The 20,568-nt window shown below is 38.2% G+C and overlaps 1 protein-coding gene across 5 annotated transcripts in view; it reads left to right on the top strand.

Moving 5' to 3' along the window:
- The window catches only part of tanc1a (tetratricopeptide repeat, ankyrin repeat and coiled-coil containing 1a), an 87,365-nt gene that overhangs the window by 37,955 nt on the left and 28,842 nt on the right, over positions 1-20,568 (top strand). For 4 of the 5 annotated variants that reach the window (XM_039689411.2, XM_039689409.2, XM_039689410.2 and 1 more), the window contains exons 5-10: positions 7,810-7,931; positions 11,450-11,660; positions 15,239-15,496; positions 18,892-19,017; positions 19,887-20,171; positions 20,428-20,561. In XM_039689411.2, the coding sequence (XP_039545345.2) occupies positions 7,810-7,931; positions 11,450-11,660; positions 15,239-15,496; positions 18,892-19,017; positions 19,887-20,171; positions 20,428-20,561 (1,136 nt within the window). Of the gene's footprint in view, positions 1-7,464; positions 7,588-7,809; positions 7,932-11,449; positions 11,661-15,238; positions 15,497-18,891; positions 19,018-19,886; positions 20,172-20,427; positions 20,562-20,568 lie in introns of those variants that run through there. The other variant, XM_039689412.2, reaches the window with a different exon arrangement.

Genomic DNA, 20,568 nt, shown 5'->3' with positions numbered 1-20,568 from the left:
CTGTCAGTGTTGTAGGAAAACGTTTAATTTGAACTTTTTTTTCAACGGTGGCACTGGGATAACATCAAAGTTAGAGCAACAAGATATAGCCTGTTATTACCCATGTGTGGGATCGTTTTGAAAAACCCATAATCAAGTTTGATGACAGTTTTATTAATAAGTGCTATCGCCGGAGATAAAAAGGCTACTCATTGTCTAAACTGATATGAAAGGATCTTGAGTTCATGTGGCATATACACATTTATATTTGACAAATAATTATGACTAAGCACTGGCTACTAGGAACTGCAAGAACAGAGTGAATGTTCAGCACATGTTCAGTTAATTTTAGCATTATATTTGATGATGTACATCCATACTATTTGTTAACTAAGTGTTTTGTCTCATTCATTATCAGATACGTTTTTAAAGAACCTACAGTAGTAATGTATTATTCCCATGTATTGTTTAAAACTTCTGTCCCCATGTTGAGGAAAAAATAAGGAGTAAGTACAGAAGTATTGAGATCATTGAAGGGTCATTTCACTTTTGGTGTGAAAGAGACTTTAGATTTGCCAAAAACAGAACTTTATTTATTTATTTATTTTATATTTACAAACAAGCTAGGCCAGCCCAGATGAGAACATTGAATATTGTAACATTACTTACCATAAAAAGTAACTAAGTACCAGAATTAGTTACTTTTTTTTTAGAGAGTAACTGTAATGCGTTGTTTAAAAGTAACTTTCACCAACATTGGTTGTAAAGCATCTTAATTGAAAGTGAGAAATATTGTGGTGCTCCTGTTTGTTTGTTTGTTTATTATTCTGAATTTCTGATTAATTTATTTGATGTTTTCATTTGTTTTGAGTGTATTTATTTAATTATTATTTTGGTTTAATTATTTATGTATGTTTTTATTTATTAGTGGTTTTATTATTTATTGTTTCTTTGGTTTCTTTATGGTTTTATTTATTTACATTTTATGGTTTTATTTATTCATGTTGTTAGGGTTAGTTTTTTTGTTTAAAATTCACTTGAAGTTACCTGCCTGATACATAAACTAAGGTTAACAGTCAGCTTTGCTCTTACAGGATTGTAGTTTTCTATGAACTGACAATCAGTTGGACAATCCCTGAATTGACCCCGCTTTCAGGATCAGAGATGTCTGTGGATCTCAGCCTTCACCCCGTCTGTCTCTCTTTCTCTATGACTGAATGACACACTCTTCTTCTCTGAGGCTACCGATCACTCATGTTATTTTGCTTGTGTCTTACTCCGTCTTGCTCTCTTTCTTGCTCCATGTCAGACATCCTCTTCTCCACCTCCCCCTCTTTTTTCACACTCCTCCATACATGGATGCATTTTCCCTCTCTCATATCTCTCATATTTCTCCGGCTGTTTCTCTGTCTGTCACTCACACACATACAAGCACATGATACTGATTAAAAAGCAGAAGTGTGTGTACTACAATGGAATTTACTTTTATTTCATAAGCTATGAACAAGGCAATTTGATGAAAGGAGATGGAAGTGTGGACAGGGGGAGGGGGAATGGTGTTCCCGAGCTTTTTAGCATGCAAATAGATTTCAGCGTCTAGAAAATGAAAACGACAAGAGCCGAATAAGACCAGTGAGACTATGGCTGTTTCACGGTCTGAGAGATGGGATTGATATGGAGACGGGATAATTTAAAGAGGAAATGGAGAGACGCAGAGAAATAAAGAGTTCTTGTCTAAATTACTCTAATATCTGTTGATTTTTTTTTTTTTTTTTTGTTTACTTAGTTTTTGTTTACTGTGATGGGTGGGTAGGGTTATGGTTAAGGGACACGGTATACAGTTTGTACAATATTGGAAGTCCACAAAAACCCTGGAAACCCAAAAGTTGTAATTTTTGTTTCTTCAAGAACTGCACTTCAACCATAAGCACCTCTATTCAACCTCTGAAACAGTTCTGCTCTGGCTTTATGGGTAATTGGCAATTTTAGTTAGTAAAATTGAGCGAAATCAGACAATATTGTTTCTAAAATATTACAATATTGACTTCTAATTTATTGAATTGTTGACTTGTTATTCGTGTGATATTGCTTAATACCATGATTTACACTCACCTAAAGGATTATTAGGAGCACCATACTAATACTGTGTTTGACCCCCTTTGGCCTTCAGAACTGCCTTAATTCTACGTGGCATTAATTCAACAAGGTGCTGAAAGCATTCTTTAGAAATGTTGGCTTATATTGATAGGATAGCATCTTGCAGTTGATGGAGATTTGTGGGATGCACATCCAAGCTCCCGTTCCACCACATCCCAAAGATGCTCTATTGGGTTGAGATCTGGTGACTGTGGGGGCCATTTTAATACAGTTAACTCTTTGTCATGTTCAAGAAACCAATTTTAAATGATTCGAGCTTTGTGACATGCCATGGTGCATTATCCTGCTGGAAGTAGCCATCAGAGGATGGGTACATGCTGGCCATAAAGAGATAGACATGGTCAGAAACAATGTTCAGGTAGGCCGTGGCATTTAAACGATGCCCAATTGGCACTAAGGGGCCTAAAGTGTGCCAAAAAACATCCCTCACACCATTACACCACCACCACCAGCCTCCACAGTGGTAACAAGGCATGATGGATCCATGTTGTTATTCTGTTTACGCCAAATTCTGACTCTACCATCATCTCAACAGAAATCGAGACTCATTTTTCCAGTCTTCAACTGTCCAATTTTGGAGAGCTCTTGCAAATTGTAACCTCTTTTTCCTATTTGTAGTGGAGATGAGTGGTACCCGGTGGGGTCTTCTGCTGTTGTAGCCCATCCACCTCAAGGTTGTGGGTGTTGAGGCTTCACAAGTGCTTTGCTGTATACCTCGGTTGTAACGAGTGGTTATTTCAGTCAAAGTTGCTCTTCTATCAGCTTGAATCAGTCGGCCCATTCTCCTCTGACCTCTAGCATCAGCAAGGTTTTTTTACCCACAGGACTGCCACATACTGGATGTTTTTCCCTTTTCACACCATTCTATGTAAACCCTAGAAATGGTTGTGCGTGAAAATCCCAGTAAATACTCAGACCGGCCCGTCTGGCACCAACAACCATGCCACGCTCAAAATTGCTTAAATCCCCTTTCTTTCCCATTCTGACATTCAGTTTGGAGTTCAGGAGATTGTCTTGACCAGGACCACACCCCTAAATGCATTGAAGCAACTGCCATGTGATTGGTTGATTAGATAATTGCATTAATGAGAAATTGAACAGGTGTTTCCTAATAATCCTTTAGGTGAGTGTAGATAAGACAAACTCATACAGGGGCATTTTTCCCCTGATATCTCGAATTTTAGGGCCATTCTAACTGCATTCTATAGGCTACAACCCAGAGTGACTTCTGATTCATGTTCGTCACCAATCAACTGTATGACATGATGAACTAAGTAGGTCTGGGGCAGGGCAGGTGCGTTAAATGCGTTAATAAATGTTATAATTAAATCGACTGCCCCACTTATAATCTAATAATAATATGTATATATATATATATAATTATATAATTATAATATGATTTTGCTTGTCGTTCTTATTTGAATGAACTGTTGATTCCATATAGATCTCCCTACTCTCTTAGACATTCGCAACATCCTTTGTTCCAAAAACTGTTAGTGTAGTTGGACGTAGGTCATTTCTGTATAAAGCCCCTTCTGACTGGAATATTCTTCCTGTTTCTTTGAGATCTATTTCCTCTCTCAGTCGTTTTAGGTTATGCCTATTCTCCTATCTTAAAATCACTTGTCTATGTTTCTGATTTTATTTTGTTTTCTCTCTGTTTACACTCTCAGAAAAAAAAGGTACAAAAGCTGTCACTGGGGCTGTACCTTTTCAAAAGGTACACTTTTGTACCTTAAGGGTACATATTAGCACCTAAAATGAACATATCAACACTTAAACTGTACATATTAGTACCTGAAATGTACATATTAGCACCTAAAAATGTACATATCAACACTTAAAATGTACATATTAGTACCTGAAATGTACATATTAGCACCAACAATGTACATATTAGCACATAAAATGTATATATATTAGCACATAAAATGTACATATCAACACTTATTAGTACCTGAAATGTGTATATTAGTACCTGAAATGTACATATTAGCACCAAAAATGTACATATTAGCACATAAAATGTATATATTAGCACATAAAACGTAAAAATTAGTACCTAAAATGGACAAAAGTATACCTTTTGCAAAAGGGACAGCCCCAGTGACAGCTTTCGTACCTTTTTTCTGAGAGTGTAGATTCAATTGAGGATCTTTTGCTGTTACTACGTGGCTCTATGTTGATGATGTATGATGATGAGATTCTGTAATGAAACTACTGAAACTATGTTTCGGGTGTGAGAAACCCACAAGAGTGTGGGAAGCAGGTTGAGCTTTTTCGTTTTGTAGTGTTCTTTTTCTTTTCTTTTGTAGTTTTGTTTTGTACTATTGTGTTTATGTTGTCTGTGTTGTATATTGCTCATGTTTTTAGGACCCCCTTGAAAATGAGATGTTACATCTTAAGGGGCTATCCTGTCAATAAATTCTATAATGCTGTCTAATTGAACCCAAAAACCTTCACGTATGAATTGAAGACCAACAGCTGCCTAGTTTGTGGTACTTAGATGTTCTAATTTGATTAAACGTGGAGTTTTATATTAATGAGTACTATCTGACGCTATAAATGGTGTCTTTGCTTTTATTTTTATATCAAATTCATTGCACAGGTTTATTCCAGTACTTTGCTGTACGTCACACACTGCGAATTTAGATTTACGCAGCTCTCTCAAACAATCAGGAGGGAATCTGGCACCAGTTCGGGGAATGATTTTCTCTCTCTCTCTCACACACACACACACACACACAAACACACATACACACATACAAGTGTTACTAGACTTCTAGACTTCTGGCCTGCCAAAATGACCAGGCACCACTACACTACTGCTTGAGTGCTTTGCAAAAACAAGCCTTGTGTAAACTTCGTGTGTAAGCATGTGTGGAGAAAACGGTTCAATGTACGCCTTCTTCATACGCAAAAGGAGTGTGAAATGTGTGAACTCATTGGGAGGTCTGTATTCTTTTGGCCAATGTAGATCAATTGGAGACCAGCTGAGAGAGGAGCTGGCTTCAGACCTGTGGACCATTGTAAACTGGCTTTGAAACAATCCACACTCATCTCACTGTCCTATTGTCTATTGTGAAGAAAAGCAGAATAAATGGTTTAATTAGGGAACATTTATCTGGATTAGCATGTACTTTTACACGCCTTCGGATGTAGACCCGGAGGACGAGCACGCATATGCTGCATGTCATTGCACGCTAATAAATGATTTATGAATGATGTATTAAATATGGATTCTGCTCTAGGTTTGCCTGTAAATTCTGCTGTCAATCGAGAGTAAACAACACTAGCTGACCAGCAGCGTCAATCGATCGAGAAGTGATTTGTGTAAAGCCAGATTGATGGCAGGAGATGTTAACAAGGGAAGGGGGGTGGAGGAGCAGGACAGTGTTGCTGACAGAGTGCAGTATGCTAATGAACTCTGGCCTGTTGCCCTGTCATTCCCTCAGGGATGCTACACAAGACTTCCCTGCTCATTTACATTTCGTAATTGCTTAAATATGTCAGACCACATATTAAGCTTTTTTGTTTAATTGTGCATTTGTGTCTTGGTATGTACAGTACATGGTAGGAAAGGGTCCATGAAATCAGCATTAGTGTTTTGTGGCATTTCATCCATTTATGTTTGCTTTGAGGCTGTCTGTTGAATTAAGGGTGTGCAATATTGACAAATCTCAATATTTTATGGGAGTATTTATTTCTCCTCTGCGGTGGTCAGGAAGAGAACTTACCTTTTTAATTAAGGGACAATATTTGCCACCTTAAATTGATTTCCTGGGGCATTTTCACCTTTTTATAAGGCCATCTTTTTCTAACCATACCCCTCTAAGTATTGAACATTAGCATAAACGGTTAGTGCTGAAGACATGAATGAGAAGAAGAGAAGAGTGGTGCGATTACTTTTCTAAGCAATAAGATGTTCACCTGGTGGACAATAAAATGGTTGAACTAAATTGCTGGGATTGAACCAAGAATATGAGTGAGACTTAAAAGTGGGTTGCTCTTGTAAAGAACCACATTCGCCACTCATAAAAGTTTAATAGCCAGATAACAACACTCTGCATAACCGCCCAGAATATCCTAGCATCTTAAAAAAAAACACCAATAATATCAAATAAATAATGAATTTTTTATTTTAATTCATCCATAAATCTGTGATAGATTTTCGTAAGACATAATTCCTTATATATATATATATATATATATATTAGGGCTGTCAGTTTAACGTGTTATTAACGGCATTAACGCAAACCCATTTTAATGGCGTAATTTTTTTTATCACGTGATTAATGGTCTTTTTGGCCTAGCATACTTTGTTTGTTCATACTTTTTTCATATGCTTTTGCAACAAGACGTGGCATGTGTGGCGCTGCGCTATGAAACCCATTCATTTCAATGGCTTGCGCTGCGCGAGGACGTTTTGTTGCTTCGTAGACCAAAGCGCAAGCGGATCTAGCTAGACCAGAAACAAAACCGGCACGCCGCACACACTTGTTTGGGCTTGCGAGCTGGCCAAATAGTTGGTTAACGTTACGTTTTGAGTGGATGACGAGCGCGAGACGCCGAAATGGATGTCAATAAGATTCTGAATGGAAACATTACTTTACTAAAAAGTTGCCAAATGGTTCAATTGACAAGACCAAAGTGACGTGTTTTTTGTCATTGTGAACTGAGCTATCATCATCGCAGCACGTCCAGTCTGAAATACCACTTGATGATGGCCAAGCACACACACACATACACACAGATGATGCGTATTGTCCGCCCCCTCGTCAATATCAGGACCTCGTCAGTCTTTCTTTCACCCTTTTATGGTGAAACAACTCAATGAGCTTTAATCAACTCAATGAGCCTCACTTAATTTCCTAAAGTGACACTATCTAACATTAAATTAGCATAGAATCGTGTTTTTCTATTGTATCTGTGCAGAATTACGGGATGGTGTTGTTGTGCACATAAGAAAGGGAGAGAATGAATGAACGTACGTGTGTGTGTGTGTGTGTGTGTGTATCTAGCCAGTCGTATTCTGAGAATGAGAACTAGCCTATAGTGATTGAAGCGAGCACGATCTCTGCTCATTCACATTCACACCCTGTCCTCTCTGTCTCACACACACACACACACACAGCCTCTGAATGAATAGAAACTTGGTTGTCATAATAACCGAATCTCAAACCCAGGCTTTCTGAAGCTGTGTTGTGCACTGTAAAGAGAGTGCGTTGTACTACAGAACGAGAGATACAGGGCAACATAGAGGAGGGGGAGAGAGAAAGAGAAAGAGAGAGAGAGGGAGGGATTGAGACTAAGAGAGAACAGTTGCGAGATAGAGAGAGAGATGTGAGAGGGAGGGACGGAGATTGCCAGAGAGCAGAGGAGACTGTGAAAGGCAGTGAGAGGAGAGGAAAGGAGAGCACAGGAAGTGCCACACCGGTCCTTTGGATCTTGGTGAGTTGGGACAGATTCAGTGTACGCCCTGGAGGAATAGCGTTGAATGTGTAATTGGACTGAATGCAGTGTTTGAATGTACGTGTGGTCAAGTAGATGTTTCGTCAATGTGAATGCATTCTTTGTGTGTTCGGGTACCTGTAGACATGTTGCTTTTGGGTGTGTGATTTTTTTTTTTTTTTTTTTCATCCTTCCCTAACCTTTGAATATGTGTGTGTGTAGAGCTGCTCTCGACGGCTGAGTCTGGCTCCTCCCCGGCTGTCCAGGAGCTCATGACACGGTTGGGCTTCCTGCTGGGAGACGCCATCCCCACCTCATCACAAACAAACATGGAGGAGAAACAGGTAAACATGAACCCTACAAGTCAAAACACCCAAACTCTGGGAGACGTGGAATCTGTGGCATCACGTCACTAAAGATATGTAAGATTAGGGCGGTAACATCCAAAGAGGAAATACGGTTACACCGAATGAGCCCTGGATACCAGAGGTCATTTATCAGAGAGATCGATGACACTGCTGGAGCTGTTCTTCTAGAATCACACTTTGACTTTAGACAGACTATTGGAAGAGCTTTGTTTTAGACTTTCACTTAAAAAAAGGTAGTTTTTACCATTAAAGTGGTGACTTATCACTGGCAAGATGGGCTTTTAATAAAACTTTGATTAGAAACGCTTTTTTTTTTTTAATAGGTTCAATAGGCTAGATAGATAAAACGGAGAACAAGGAATGTGGCGTTCCCTTTTGCAAATAATGTTGGAAAACTTTAACACCCATAATGCACTGGACTCCAAGAGTGGCAATACAAAAATGCCGAAGTACGGTCTCTAGTTTTCACAAAAGTCTGCCGAATGATACTTTTTGCTTTAGATGACAAATAAACTGGGAGATTGATACACATTGTTTATTTACATCTACTACTGACATTGTAACAATACAAAGCTGGTTGAAAATTGGCGAACTTATCCTTTAAATCAGTGTGTGTGATGTCCAGTGTTATTTAATAATAATGTTTTTTTATTAAAATTAATGATTCATTTTAATAATTACATTTGCCTTGGCTACTAGATGAAATGAAATACATTTTTTTATCTTTTATTTATTTAATTTTTTTCTATTATTTAAAGCAACACAAATGTATTTTATGGTTTTAGCATTAGTTTCAACTACTGTAACTATATTAACCCTGCTGATGTCCACTATATATCTGTAATATACTAGTTTCTAGTCACTAAATTCTCTTTTTCAATTTGTTTTTAACATTATAAAGACATTTATTTTAGTGTGTCCAAATCATAATTCAGCAGGTACATCAAGCAGAGGTTTGCAGTGTTTATCTGGGATATAAGTTGCTCATAAGAGGCTTACGTAGCGTTTTTATGGATTGCTGCACACAAAGCTCCTGGTTGCTGAATTCATCTACAAACATGCTTCATCAGTCATGCATTATCACAAATGAGAATGTGCTTTCTGATTGGCCAGTTTCTGATCTCCCCTTTAGCCTTTTCAAACGCAGTGCATTAAGTATGAATGCATGTCCGATGCTGTGTACTTGCGCAGCTGCATTATAAGGATTGAAACAGTCTTGATGTGGATAAGCACCCTGGAGATGTTGCTGCCGGTGAGTAATGCAGTTTCTCCACAGGAAAGCGAAAGATGCGTGTGGAGCAACAGTGTCTCTCTAACGCACGCTTCTCTAACTCAATGCTGCACTGAGGAAATTATTGAACAGGTGCATGAAGCTCTACCTGAAAGCTTGAGCTGTGCTTTACTCTGATGTGTGTTTGTGTGTGTGTGGAGAGATGAGAATCCTTCATTGGTGAGCGGCTGGCAGGCAACAGTTCTCTGGGGACCAGGGCTCCGGTACACTGAACACACACACACACACACCACCACCATCACTCTCCCTGACCTATATAAAGTGTGGAGAGAGGTATGAGGAGAGGACAGAGTACTATCTAGGATTTGATGTACTGAAAACAGAAGTCATACAGTAAGTTTTAGACAGTTGGTTTATGCCCTGTACGCATTTCCTCTAGTTTTGCAGCAGGTATATTACCCATAATTTCTCACACCCCAAAATTGAGTGTAAAGGGCCTCAGCAAACTTTTAAGAGGCCCGCAGGATGACTAAATTAATTAATTGCTACACCTAACGGAAATGCTAAAACAAAACGTTTTTATCAAAGAACATACATTTCACAAAATTAATCATGGTTCATTTAGCTGACACTTTTATCCAAAGCGACTTACAATTGCTGTTTATGTCAGAGGTCGCATGCCTCTGGAGCAACTAGGGGTTAAGTGTCTTGTTCGGGGACACATTAGTGTCTCACGGTGGATTCGAACCCGGGTCTCTCACACTAAAGGCATGTGTCTTATCCACTGCACCAACACCACCCCATTAATTTATTAACTTTATGATTCTTTAATTTCATTTATAGATACTCCGATTTTGTTAATAATAATAGTTTGAAAACGATCGAGCAACTTTATCGCATTTAATAGTGAAAATATCTTGGTGTATATAGACCCCTTTTCAGTTGGTAAACATGGTGACGTTTTTATGTGGGCGGAGCTTAGGTGGAGGCAGAACGATCGCTCGGGCCGCTTCACTAATGCTAGTTAGCAAGTATTGTTAGCTTGTTTTTAAACAATGACTGGAGAAAATCCGATTTTATCTCAATGTGTAAGGTCCAGGATTGCGATTGTTATTTCCAAAAGTTTTTTTTAACGGACAGAACCAGATTGGCTGACCTGTAGCCGCCTACACGCTCACTCAATGCATGGATGATCTGACAGGATTAACGTACGTTACCTCGGTTGAGTGGCCTGACTTCTACACCTACCTTATAGAGAAACCGATCGTAAAGAGTAACTGAGGGCATATAAATCTTTAGATGCCTATAACTAAGCGCTGAATGGTCCTGTAATGTTACAAGACTTTTCTGTATGATCTGCAGTTCTGCCGAGCCAGCGCAGAGACGATGACAATGTAAAGAGTGACATTACGGTGCGATTTAATCATGTGAATATTTTCTAGAAATAAAAATCATTTTTCATCAATTCTTGCACCAAACAACACAACAAGATGACATTTAATAATAATAAAAGTAATTTAAGCTCCTTATTATGTAGCCGAGTCTGTGCTGGTTTGCATTGGCCGTCTCCAGTTTTCACTTTGTTTTGCCTCCAGCTAGTGCCGTGACGTAATTGTGACGTCGGTGCAAAAGGGGTCTATTTGCATTGAATATTGTTTTGGAGAAAAAAAGTTTGAGAACTGACTGTTTTAAAGTCAACATGAAACTCTTCGCAACCCATTTTATTTCTATATTGTGTTGCATGTGCAAGTGAATGAGAAGATAATGTAGAATTGGACGTATTTTTTTGGTTCTATTCTGGTTTGTCACAATAAGACCAGGATTAAGAAACATTTAAGTCTCAAAACCATAAAGCATTAATAGAACAGAGTCTTTCTTTTGTTTCTTTTCTTTCTATACTTTTACTTGTTGGCTTTTTTCCACCCCAGATTTGCAGATTTACTTTATCCCCAACCAAAGCATTGCCATTGTAAACACTGGTAAAATGCGGATGCACTTTTGTCTGTGTGTTGGTTACTGTCACCATTGCAGCCTAAATCTGTTTCCAAAAGCATAGAATTGGTTGCTTATATTGGAGCAAAAGCAGACTGGAGGGCTTGGAGTATTTTTGGCCTTGCCCTTGTATGGACATAAGAGCTGAGTTTAACAGTTTCCATCTATCACTATCTCTTCGCTCCCTTTTTTTGTTTCCTCTGCTGTCTCTTTTTTTCCCCTTAATGCAATATTTATTTACTTTTTTCTGTTTGCTTGTCTCGCTCTGCAGTGCATAGTGTCCAGTCAGGGCGTGAGTCCCTGCTCCACTCTGACCAGCAGTACGGCGTCTCCCAGTGCAGAGAGCCCCTGTTCCACCTTACCCGAGAGCTCCTCGAGCAGCAGGGCTCCTGTTATCTCCTCTAGCACCTTCTCCACTGCCACCTCCACCATCATCACTACACCCAGCTCCACCCTGGAGAGCAAGGACAGTGGAATCATAGGTAACACCTCTCTCCATAGCAAAGTCCGCTTTATTCGAAAGTCCTACCTTTTTTTTTCATGGTATTGAAATAATTGCTCACAGTATTCTTAACGTATAGACTCCATTCAAATGTTGTTTTGTAGATGATTGGAATCTTAAAGGTGCCCTCTGGGTTTTAAAATCAAATCATACAACATATTCCATACCAGATGGGGGCAGTATACCTCCAGAAATACCCCCACGGCCACGCGCACTCTCATGTCTTCAAACAATACGGGCGAGTGCTGTGTTGCTCTGTCTCCCTCGTGGATATTAATCAAATCAATTGACACGATAGTAAAAGGTTGGAAGACCGCAGTTTCACGTGGAGCATTTGAAGATTTTTACAGATGAATGAACAACATCTCAACACTAAATTATAAAGGCCGTCTCATAGACAAGTCGGTGCATTTCGACGATATGGGAAAATTAAAGCCCAGGCTATTATTTCTAGTTTTATGATATTCGTTTTGTTCATATTACATTTTTATCATAAGTTTTAATTAATTTGACAGACAGCATTCCCTGATGTGGACCAAGCTAGCGTCTTTCAGAGCTGCTAAATCTCACAACACTTTTCACACACTCTCACGCCACACATCAATATTGTCATGCACAGAAAAGGACACGGAGACCGATGTCAGCTCTCAGGTTCTGTTAATTTTATTACGCAATTCAAACAATAAATACAGTATTGGCGCTTTACACAACAGATCCCTAGCGCACGTGAACCGATCATCTCTACAAGCTAATGGTAAAAGAACACGAACACTGTTGAAAGATACAGTATGTTACAACTTACCAAAATGTATTCCTCATGCATAATATCGACCAATAATTTTTTTAACTCTTCCCTGAACTGAAATTTAGTAGTGGGCTGTATTTTTCACACGACTGATATCAGGTTCAAGTACACACAAGCCGGCGCGAGCGCGACTCACTCGTGTACTGCAGTTTGGCTGGTGGTAACGTTGCCCGCCCGCATACCGCCTCCCATGGCCGAAACTGGTATTACGACATGCTAATTCAGGTTAATATCTCGGCAGCACTATAACTTGTCAGTTTTTTAATGACATCATCAACCTTATTTCTTCTCAATCTTTTGATATGTGTAGCTCATTTTTGGGATATTTTATAACCTCAATTTTTACAGATGGCACCTTTAAGGCTCTTTCACACTGAGCACAAAATGAAAAAGAAACAACCCACTGATGAATGGTCTATTCACGGCAAGCTTGAAAGCATATCTGTCGGGCTGAATTAAAAGCTGGTCTGACATCCAGCTGTCAGAAACACAAGAGGAACATTTTCAATTCTTTGTTTCATTTTTTTATTGCTGAAGCGAAATTATAGAAATGACATTTAACTAATTTGAAGTAATTTGCGTTTTTGTTTGGTTGAGCTGCAAAAACATTCGAATCGGTAAAGGAAGATGAAGTTCATAAAGTGTTAGTGTATTTTTCATTCTTTGACAGCCCCATTCTTTGCTTAATTTAATTTAAAGGTATTTGATGCAAAAGTATGCTTGTTTGAGGAATAATATATTCAAATGCTAATCGTGCCTTATGACTGTAATTCAAAACAGTTTGTGAGTTACAATAATTGGTGACACTTCACTTGAAGGGGTGTGCATTAGACTAACATGACTGCTTCATAATCATGACGTGACATATGTTATGAATATGAAGGAAGTTTTATGCATGATTGTGACAATTCGCTCAGTTATGACATTTTCAATGCAAATATTACATTGTTTGAGATGTCTTTGTTATGACAACTTGACATAAACCAATACATCATAACCTGTCAGTGTCTGTCATGACAACTTAACATTACCAAGACAACACAACCTGTTATAAACATGACATGAAGCCATTACCTTTTTATGCTACACGGCTGTTGAATGCTTGATTCTGATTGGTTGAGAACGTTAAAGGTGTGCAATTATTTTCAGGGAAACGCACGGCTAAAGTAGTTTCAGGCAAGTTTGAACTGCATTACAGTTCCATATCACTGCGTGTAGTTAACGGAAAATAGGATACAATTCATAACAAGAGAAGACATGCAGCCCCATGCGCTTGATCTGCAATTTTCGATGTCTAACTTCACAATCAATTGACACATACAGTTTAATTTGAATAAATAAAGTCCTATCTATAATAGGCTAAATAGAAAATTAAACTTTTTCGATTTTCGTAATTATTCCAGATAATATAACAAATAAATAATTATTGATAGGCTTACTTGTTAAAAGGGCGTTGTGTTTTTCATTTATTGGGTTATCTACTGTCAATTATAAAAAACAATAATGAAGGAATTAATTAAAACGAAGTTAATAAATAAATAAATAATAATATTGACAAATTCAATATATTTATTTTAAATTTAATATATTAAAATTCAATTATTCAATTACAACTACAATATTAATATTATTGTAGTTGAGGTCACAAAAAATACTCATGACGCAGTTATAATGGCCTCATGACAGCCAATGTCAAAGCCAACCACATGACAGTTTAACTTAATTTTATGTCAAGTTGTCATGACAAAGACACTGACAGGTTATGATGTATTGGTTTAGGTCAAGACATCTTAAACAATGTCATATTGGCATTCAAAATGCCATTACAGAGCATAAACCCTACTTCATGTTCAAGACGTATGTCATGTTATGGTTATGAAGGTGTCATATCAGTCTTATGCACAGCCCTTCAAGTAAAGTGACAGAAGTACAGTGTGAGTTTCAAAATGCACTAAAAACTTTTAATATTAGTATTATTTAGTACCTATTTTCTTGCTTTAAAAGACATTAGTTCTTCAACTGTGGTCGTATGGATTACCGTTGTGTTCACTGTGTGTGATTTTTGAAGCTTCAGCTTTCAGTTATACTTGTTGCTCCAAAAGCTCAAATCTTAGTTGAGCTCAACAAGTAAATGTTTGACTCCAGTGTGAATGGCTCCATGAAACTGCTAGTGGTTTATCATTGTAATATTTGTATGTATGGTGTTACGGAACATTTAAAGATGCTGACGGAGGTGTTTACCTTTAAGCACAACTGACTTTTCTCCAAGGATCGCGATCAAGAGAGGAAGCGAACTCTAGACCTCCAGAGACCCACCTTATCAAAGCTGTTTATTGTCTGTTAACTTTCTGGAAGTGTTTATTGTTGGCCTGTGCTGTAGATTTTTATATGTCTGAGATCTAGGACAGCGTTGTCTTTATTTCAGGTCTGCCGGAGGTTTCTTGAAGTAGGACATCAGAAGGTTTTTTTTAATGCTTAAAATAGTGTTTTTCTATTTGATTGCGGTAAGAAAGAAAGGACACACAGATGCGTTAAAGCAAAAAGCTTGACAGCAATTACTTAAACAAGTCCTTATTCATGTCCTCATGCTTGAAGATCATCGGTTGTCAATCATTTTCAAAAACTGCCTTTGATTAGTTAATTCCTGTTTTCTTTTCTGTGATGTTTTGTCCTTCGGTGTTGTTCTCTCCTCCTGTGTCCTTCCCATAAATATCCCCCACCTTCATCTCTCTCTCTTTCTCTCCATCCTGCAGCAACAGTCACCAGTTCCAGTGAGAATGAAGAACGCAGTGGCTCTAGTCTGGAGTGGGCGAAAGATGGTGGTGCAGGTTTAAGGGCCGAGAGCGGGCGTAGCGCTCCCTTGACCTCGGAGGAACCGGTGGTGACTGGTGAAGCCCAGCTGGGGACAGGCAGCACAGGAGGGGGGGCACCTGTCACGACATCACCTGTGGATGGACCAGTCACGTACCATAGCACTTCTTTGGTTATGCCACGGCCAAATTCTGTGGCAGGTGAGTAATGAAAGATCACATGCTGTATTATTCATTTTTTTGATCAGAGGTTTTGTTTCTCAGTGTTTCTTACAGCTCTATTCATCATTCCACCTCTTGCTATATCTGTATCATCATGCTAAAAGAAGTCGAATTTTACCCAAGTTGAATGTAATTATATAAAGATGCTGTTTATAGCAAAATAATGTGAAGGCAATATGTCTTTCTGTTGTTTAGTCTTCGCTGGCTGCACTCAAACAAAAGTGAAGTGCAACTAATTTAGTCTGATTTACAAACTAGGATATCACAGACTTATTGAGTCTTTTTGTAATGAATTGCTTAAAAAGACTCAAATTCGAAAGTCATGTGTTTGAATTAGTCTGAGGAATTCTTCGGAGAATAAACTCACTGAATCAGACACATGTTGAACATCAAAAGATTGAAACACACTAAAACAGTACCACATTAAACTACAAATAGTTTTTTTAAACATATGTGATAAAAAAATAATGTACTTTGGACCACAAATAGGTGACACTATTCTACTTAATAGATGTTTTACAGTACTGTTCAAACGTTTGGGGTTGGGTAATTTTTTCTAATGCAAATGACAGTGATAAAATTAGCAATATCAAATATTATTACAATCTAAAATACCTGTTTTCTGTTTGAATGTATTTTAAAATTTAATTTATGCCTGTGATTTAAAAAATTTAAGCAGCCATTAATCCAGTATTCAAGTTGAAAGTTTGTGCTGTTAATATTTTTGTTGAAACCATGATACATATTACTTGATGAATAGAAAGTTCAAAAGTATTGCTACAAAAAAAATTGTAGCAATGTAAAAGTCATTGCATCCTTGATGAATAAAAAGTATTAATGTCTTACTGACCCAAACTCTTGAACTGTATTGTTTGCTTATTGTTTGTGTCTTTCAAGCTAGCTGAAAATGTATAAAGGTATATACTGTACACTGAACTATATTATATTATATTATATTATATTATATTATATTATATTATATTATATTATATTATATTATATTTATAGAGCCCATTTCATGAGCTGAACTCAAAGATCTAAGACTTTCTCTATGTACACAAAAGGCCTATTTCTCTCAAATATTGTTCACAAGTCTAAATCTGTGTTAGTGAGCACTTCTCCTTTGCCGAGATAATCCATCCAGCTCACAGGTCTGGCATATCAAGATGCTGATTAGTAGGGCTGTAGTCAAGACCACCTTTTAGTCCAGGACTAATCAAGTCCAAGTCAAGACCGAGTCCAAAAAGGTTTGAGTCCAAGTCAAGATTGAGTCCAGGATAGTAAAAAAAAAAAAGAAAAAATTATGAAGACAGTAATTTTGGTTTATTATTTGTTGATCTAAAAGCAAAAGTGTCACAACACCCAGGATTTTTAAGTAGTAGCTAGTAAGATCGTAACTATATTAACAGCATGAGAAGACGCGCTCCGTTGTAGTGAGCACTAGGTCGGTTCATTTTGGCATTTTCTAAGTTAACGTTACCCTAATAGGCTAGTAATAAATGAACACACATACAAAAATGTCTTTCGTTCTGTAGGCGCCCTGGAGAATATTTCTGTTCGTCCTAAACACATTTTCTATTGTCAATTTAAAACTGAAGAAATTATCACCGATGTCAGATAACATTAACGTTACACAAATGAATCACCTTTAACGCATATGACACTCACACCCACACAGCGAGCTACTACCACCATACGTAATCGAACTTATAACTTTATGACGTTAGGCTGATGCAGTTTACAAATGCAAAATTAACGGGCATGCAGACGCAGAGTGTGACGTCCAAGGATAATCTAGTGTGATTGGTTATTAGGTGGCCAGTGTTTCACTTTTCCTTCAATATTATTAATATAATAGAAAGACACCTGGACTCGGTCCAGGCTAAAAGCCATATTTGGCAAGACCAGTCGCCGAGACCGAGACAACTCAGAGTCCGAATACCAGCGAGTCCGAGACAAGTCCGGACTCGAGTACTACAGCCCTACTGATTAGACAGCATGATTATTGCACAGGTGTGCCTTAGGCTGGCCACAATAAGTGTTGTGTTTATAATTTTGTTCAGTGTAAATGTATAAAGTAGACAGATCTGGGCGTCTTCACACCCCATTCTTGGAGCACCCTTGTGTGTTTTATTGTATTTGAATGCTCAGCGCACTGTACCGCTTGGCTGCCTCTATCCTTCTGCGCCTTGTAGAAAGCTTTGCAAACGGGTGACTTTGATTTCCTCTTGCTATAAAGCTAAATGGGGAAATTGCTGTCAGATATACAGAATGACTCCAACAAAGCAAAATGTCGCGCCAAGTGCCTGTCTGTGGTGATCTGAGCAGGTAAAGGGAAGTTAACGTATTTATATCTTTGCCGCTTCAAAGGGCTTGATCATGGTTTCACATTTGAGACCCTTCACAAGCGAATGCAACGTGACAAATGACAGTCATCATCCGTGTGTTTATGCCCATCTGCAGAGATTATGGGTTTCAAGCAGATTAGATTATGGGACAGGATGGGAGATTGTACAGGGATGAGTGGAAAGAGAGGGTTGTAGATTTTGCGGGCAAAGAAATGATGAATGAAATGAGCGATTGATGGATTGAATGAATAAACGGATGAATTTTGAGCGAGTCATACAAGTTAGGTACAGTATGTGTGTCTGTAAATAAGAGAGGCTGGGGTATGATGTGCCATCCATTTATCTAACAAACCATTTTTGTGATCCATTCATATGCAACTACTGTAATTTTGATTTAGATATACTGGACACATGAGAAAAGTGAGAAGCATTTTACTTTAGCTAAAACAGCTAAACAAGCAAACATTTACAGCTGTAAAAATGAATTGCCCATGCATAAAACCATGTATTTTTTTGGCTTAACATTAGTCATGAATTATTAAATAAATAATTTCTCTAAAAACGGTAGCAGTGGGGTAAAGTGTGCCAGATGCTGCAGGGTAAATTGAGCAAGTGGGTAATGGTATAAGTTTTGCTTTTCAAATACTGCATTTTCAAAATGTTGAAATTCAAATTTTCTGAATATTAAAACTTTTCCTGCCACATTGTCATTGGACCACTATTTTGAGTCATGCTTTTATATAGTAAACGTATTCTTGTAACTGCAGTGGATAGCAGACATCCCGAAACATGTACAGTAAAAAGTATCCCATCTTCCCTCACTCTCCTCATATACTTTTGTATGTTTTTTTCCCTCATTAAAGTGTGTGTTTGTGGGTGTTGGGTACACGTGTTCCTCCACACACAGCAGCAGATTGTGTTTGTTCTTCATAGAGATCACAGAGGTGGCATGTAATCTCGCTGCTGTCTGTGAGCCAAATACAACCCTAAATGACTCTTTCTCTCATTCTGTCTCTCTCCCTGCAGCCACTAGCAGTACTAAACTGGAGGAGCTGCGGTATCTGGATGAACAGAGAAATGCTCCCCAGCGCTCTTCCATGCGTTTGCCCTGGCATGGAGCTCACACTGGGGGCCGCAGTCAAGAGAATAAAGGTGCTGACTAACTCCAACTTACCAAATGATATGCAAACAGAACACTATGATAACTTGTATTAGTACATTTCCTGTACAGATGCTATCTGCCTTATTTTGCAACGTGTAAGTAAGCTATTTTCTGTGAATGTGCGAAACTTCCGATTCATCAGCTGCTGTAGGTAAATGACTAGAAGAATAACAATGTGCAGTAAATGGTAAAACTATTCATGCTACAAACCATTACATTGAAATAATATAAGAAATACCAGTTTGCAGTATCAAGCAGCATTACGAGCTTTTTTGTACTGCTAAAAATAACTAAGCGGATGACACCAGAAACATTCAATTTACAAATGGACGCGCCCGTGTTTATGTAAAAAATAAGCTGGATATAATGCTGTTACATAATACAGCAGATCATTTCTTCAAATATAAAAACATTACGAAAGAGTAATTTCTAATTATTTCAATTCATTTTGAAAGAACATCAACAAAAAACATCATTCAATTATAATCTAATGATTGAAAGGCAATATAAAGTTTAACCCTGTGAAGACTACATGAATTGGCAATGCATGTGTATATGTATTATTATAATCATAAATTATTATTATTATTATTTTTTTTACAATAAATACATGTTTTTTCCTGCATATTTCAGTACAGAGTTAGTTTCAGAATTTTTCTATTTAGAATAATTATTCTTCAGGAATCACGCACAATACAAAAAAAGGGACATTTATTAAGAAAATAAATGGGGTCCATTTTCATCGTTAATGTGAAGTTCTTATAATTCACTCTCCTTTCATTATAAATCTGTCCTGCATTGATTTGGCTGTGTGTGTGTGTAGTTTATTTTAACACCTTTTGTTATTTGAATCCTGCAGCTCGTCTCACACCCTACAAACCAGTGGACATCATGCTCAAACCCCTGCTGTTCGAGGTACCCAGCGTCTCTTTGGATGCAGTGTTTGTCGGCCGTGATTGGCTGTTTCAGCGACTGGAGGATGTGCTTATGGGGGGAGGAGATGCCAGTGAGGGTAAAGGGGCTGTAATCACTGGGAACGTTGGTTTCGGAAAGACAGCAGTGATGTCACGGCTAGTGGCTCTCAGCTGTCATGGTGGACGAATGAGGCAGATCGCCTCCAACAGTCCTGAAGCTACACCCCAGAGTAAGAGTTTAACGTTCTGTCATTATTTACTCCCCAAAACCATATGAAACAATTGAAGTGCAAAAGTCGAAAGACTGTGCTGGTTTTGGATCTCAATACTTCATCACAAAGTTTTAGTTGAACACGAACTTTGTTCAACCAATCAGACATGCAACACCTATATTCAGCACTTGTAGTGACTGCTGTATTTGTGTGCAATAACAGCTTGACTTTATGTGAAATAATAGGGAATTAATTGTGTGTGTTTGTGTTGTAGATCGAGGGGCTGATGCTCATCAAAGCAATCAGCTGAACCCCCCCTCACAGAGTCCCCTCCGCAGCAACAGCTGCCCGCCTACGCCAGACACACACCGGCACAGGGAGGGGGCAGTCAAACGCCTGGCTAACAAGGTACACA

The sequence above is a fragment of the Pimephales promelas genome, chromosome 8, assembly GCF_988280905.1.
Source record: "Pimephales promelas chromosome 8, fPimPro1.hap1.1, whole genome shotgun sequence".
Taxonomy (NCBI): domain Eukaryota; kingdom Metazoa; phylum Chordata; class Actinopteri; order Cypriniformes; family Leuciscidae; genus Pimephales; species Pimephales promelas.
This window is presented reverse-complemented; position numbering and strand designations above follow the sequence as displayed.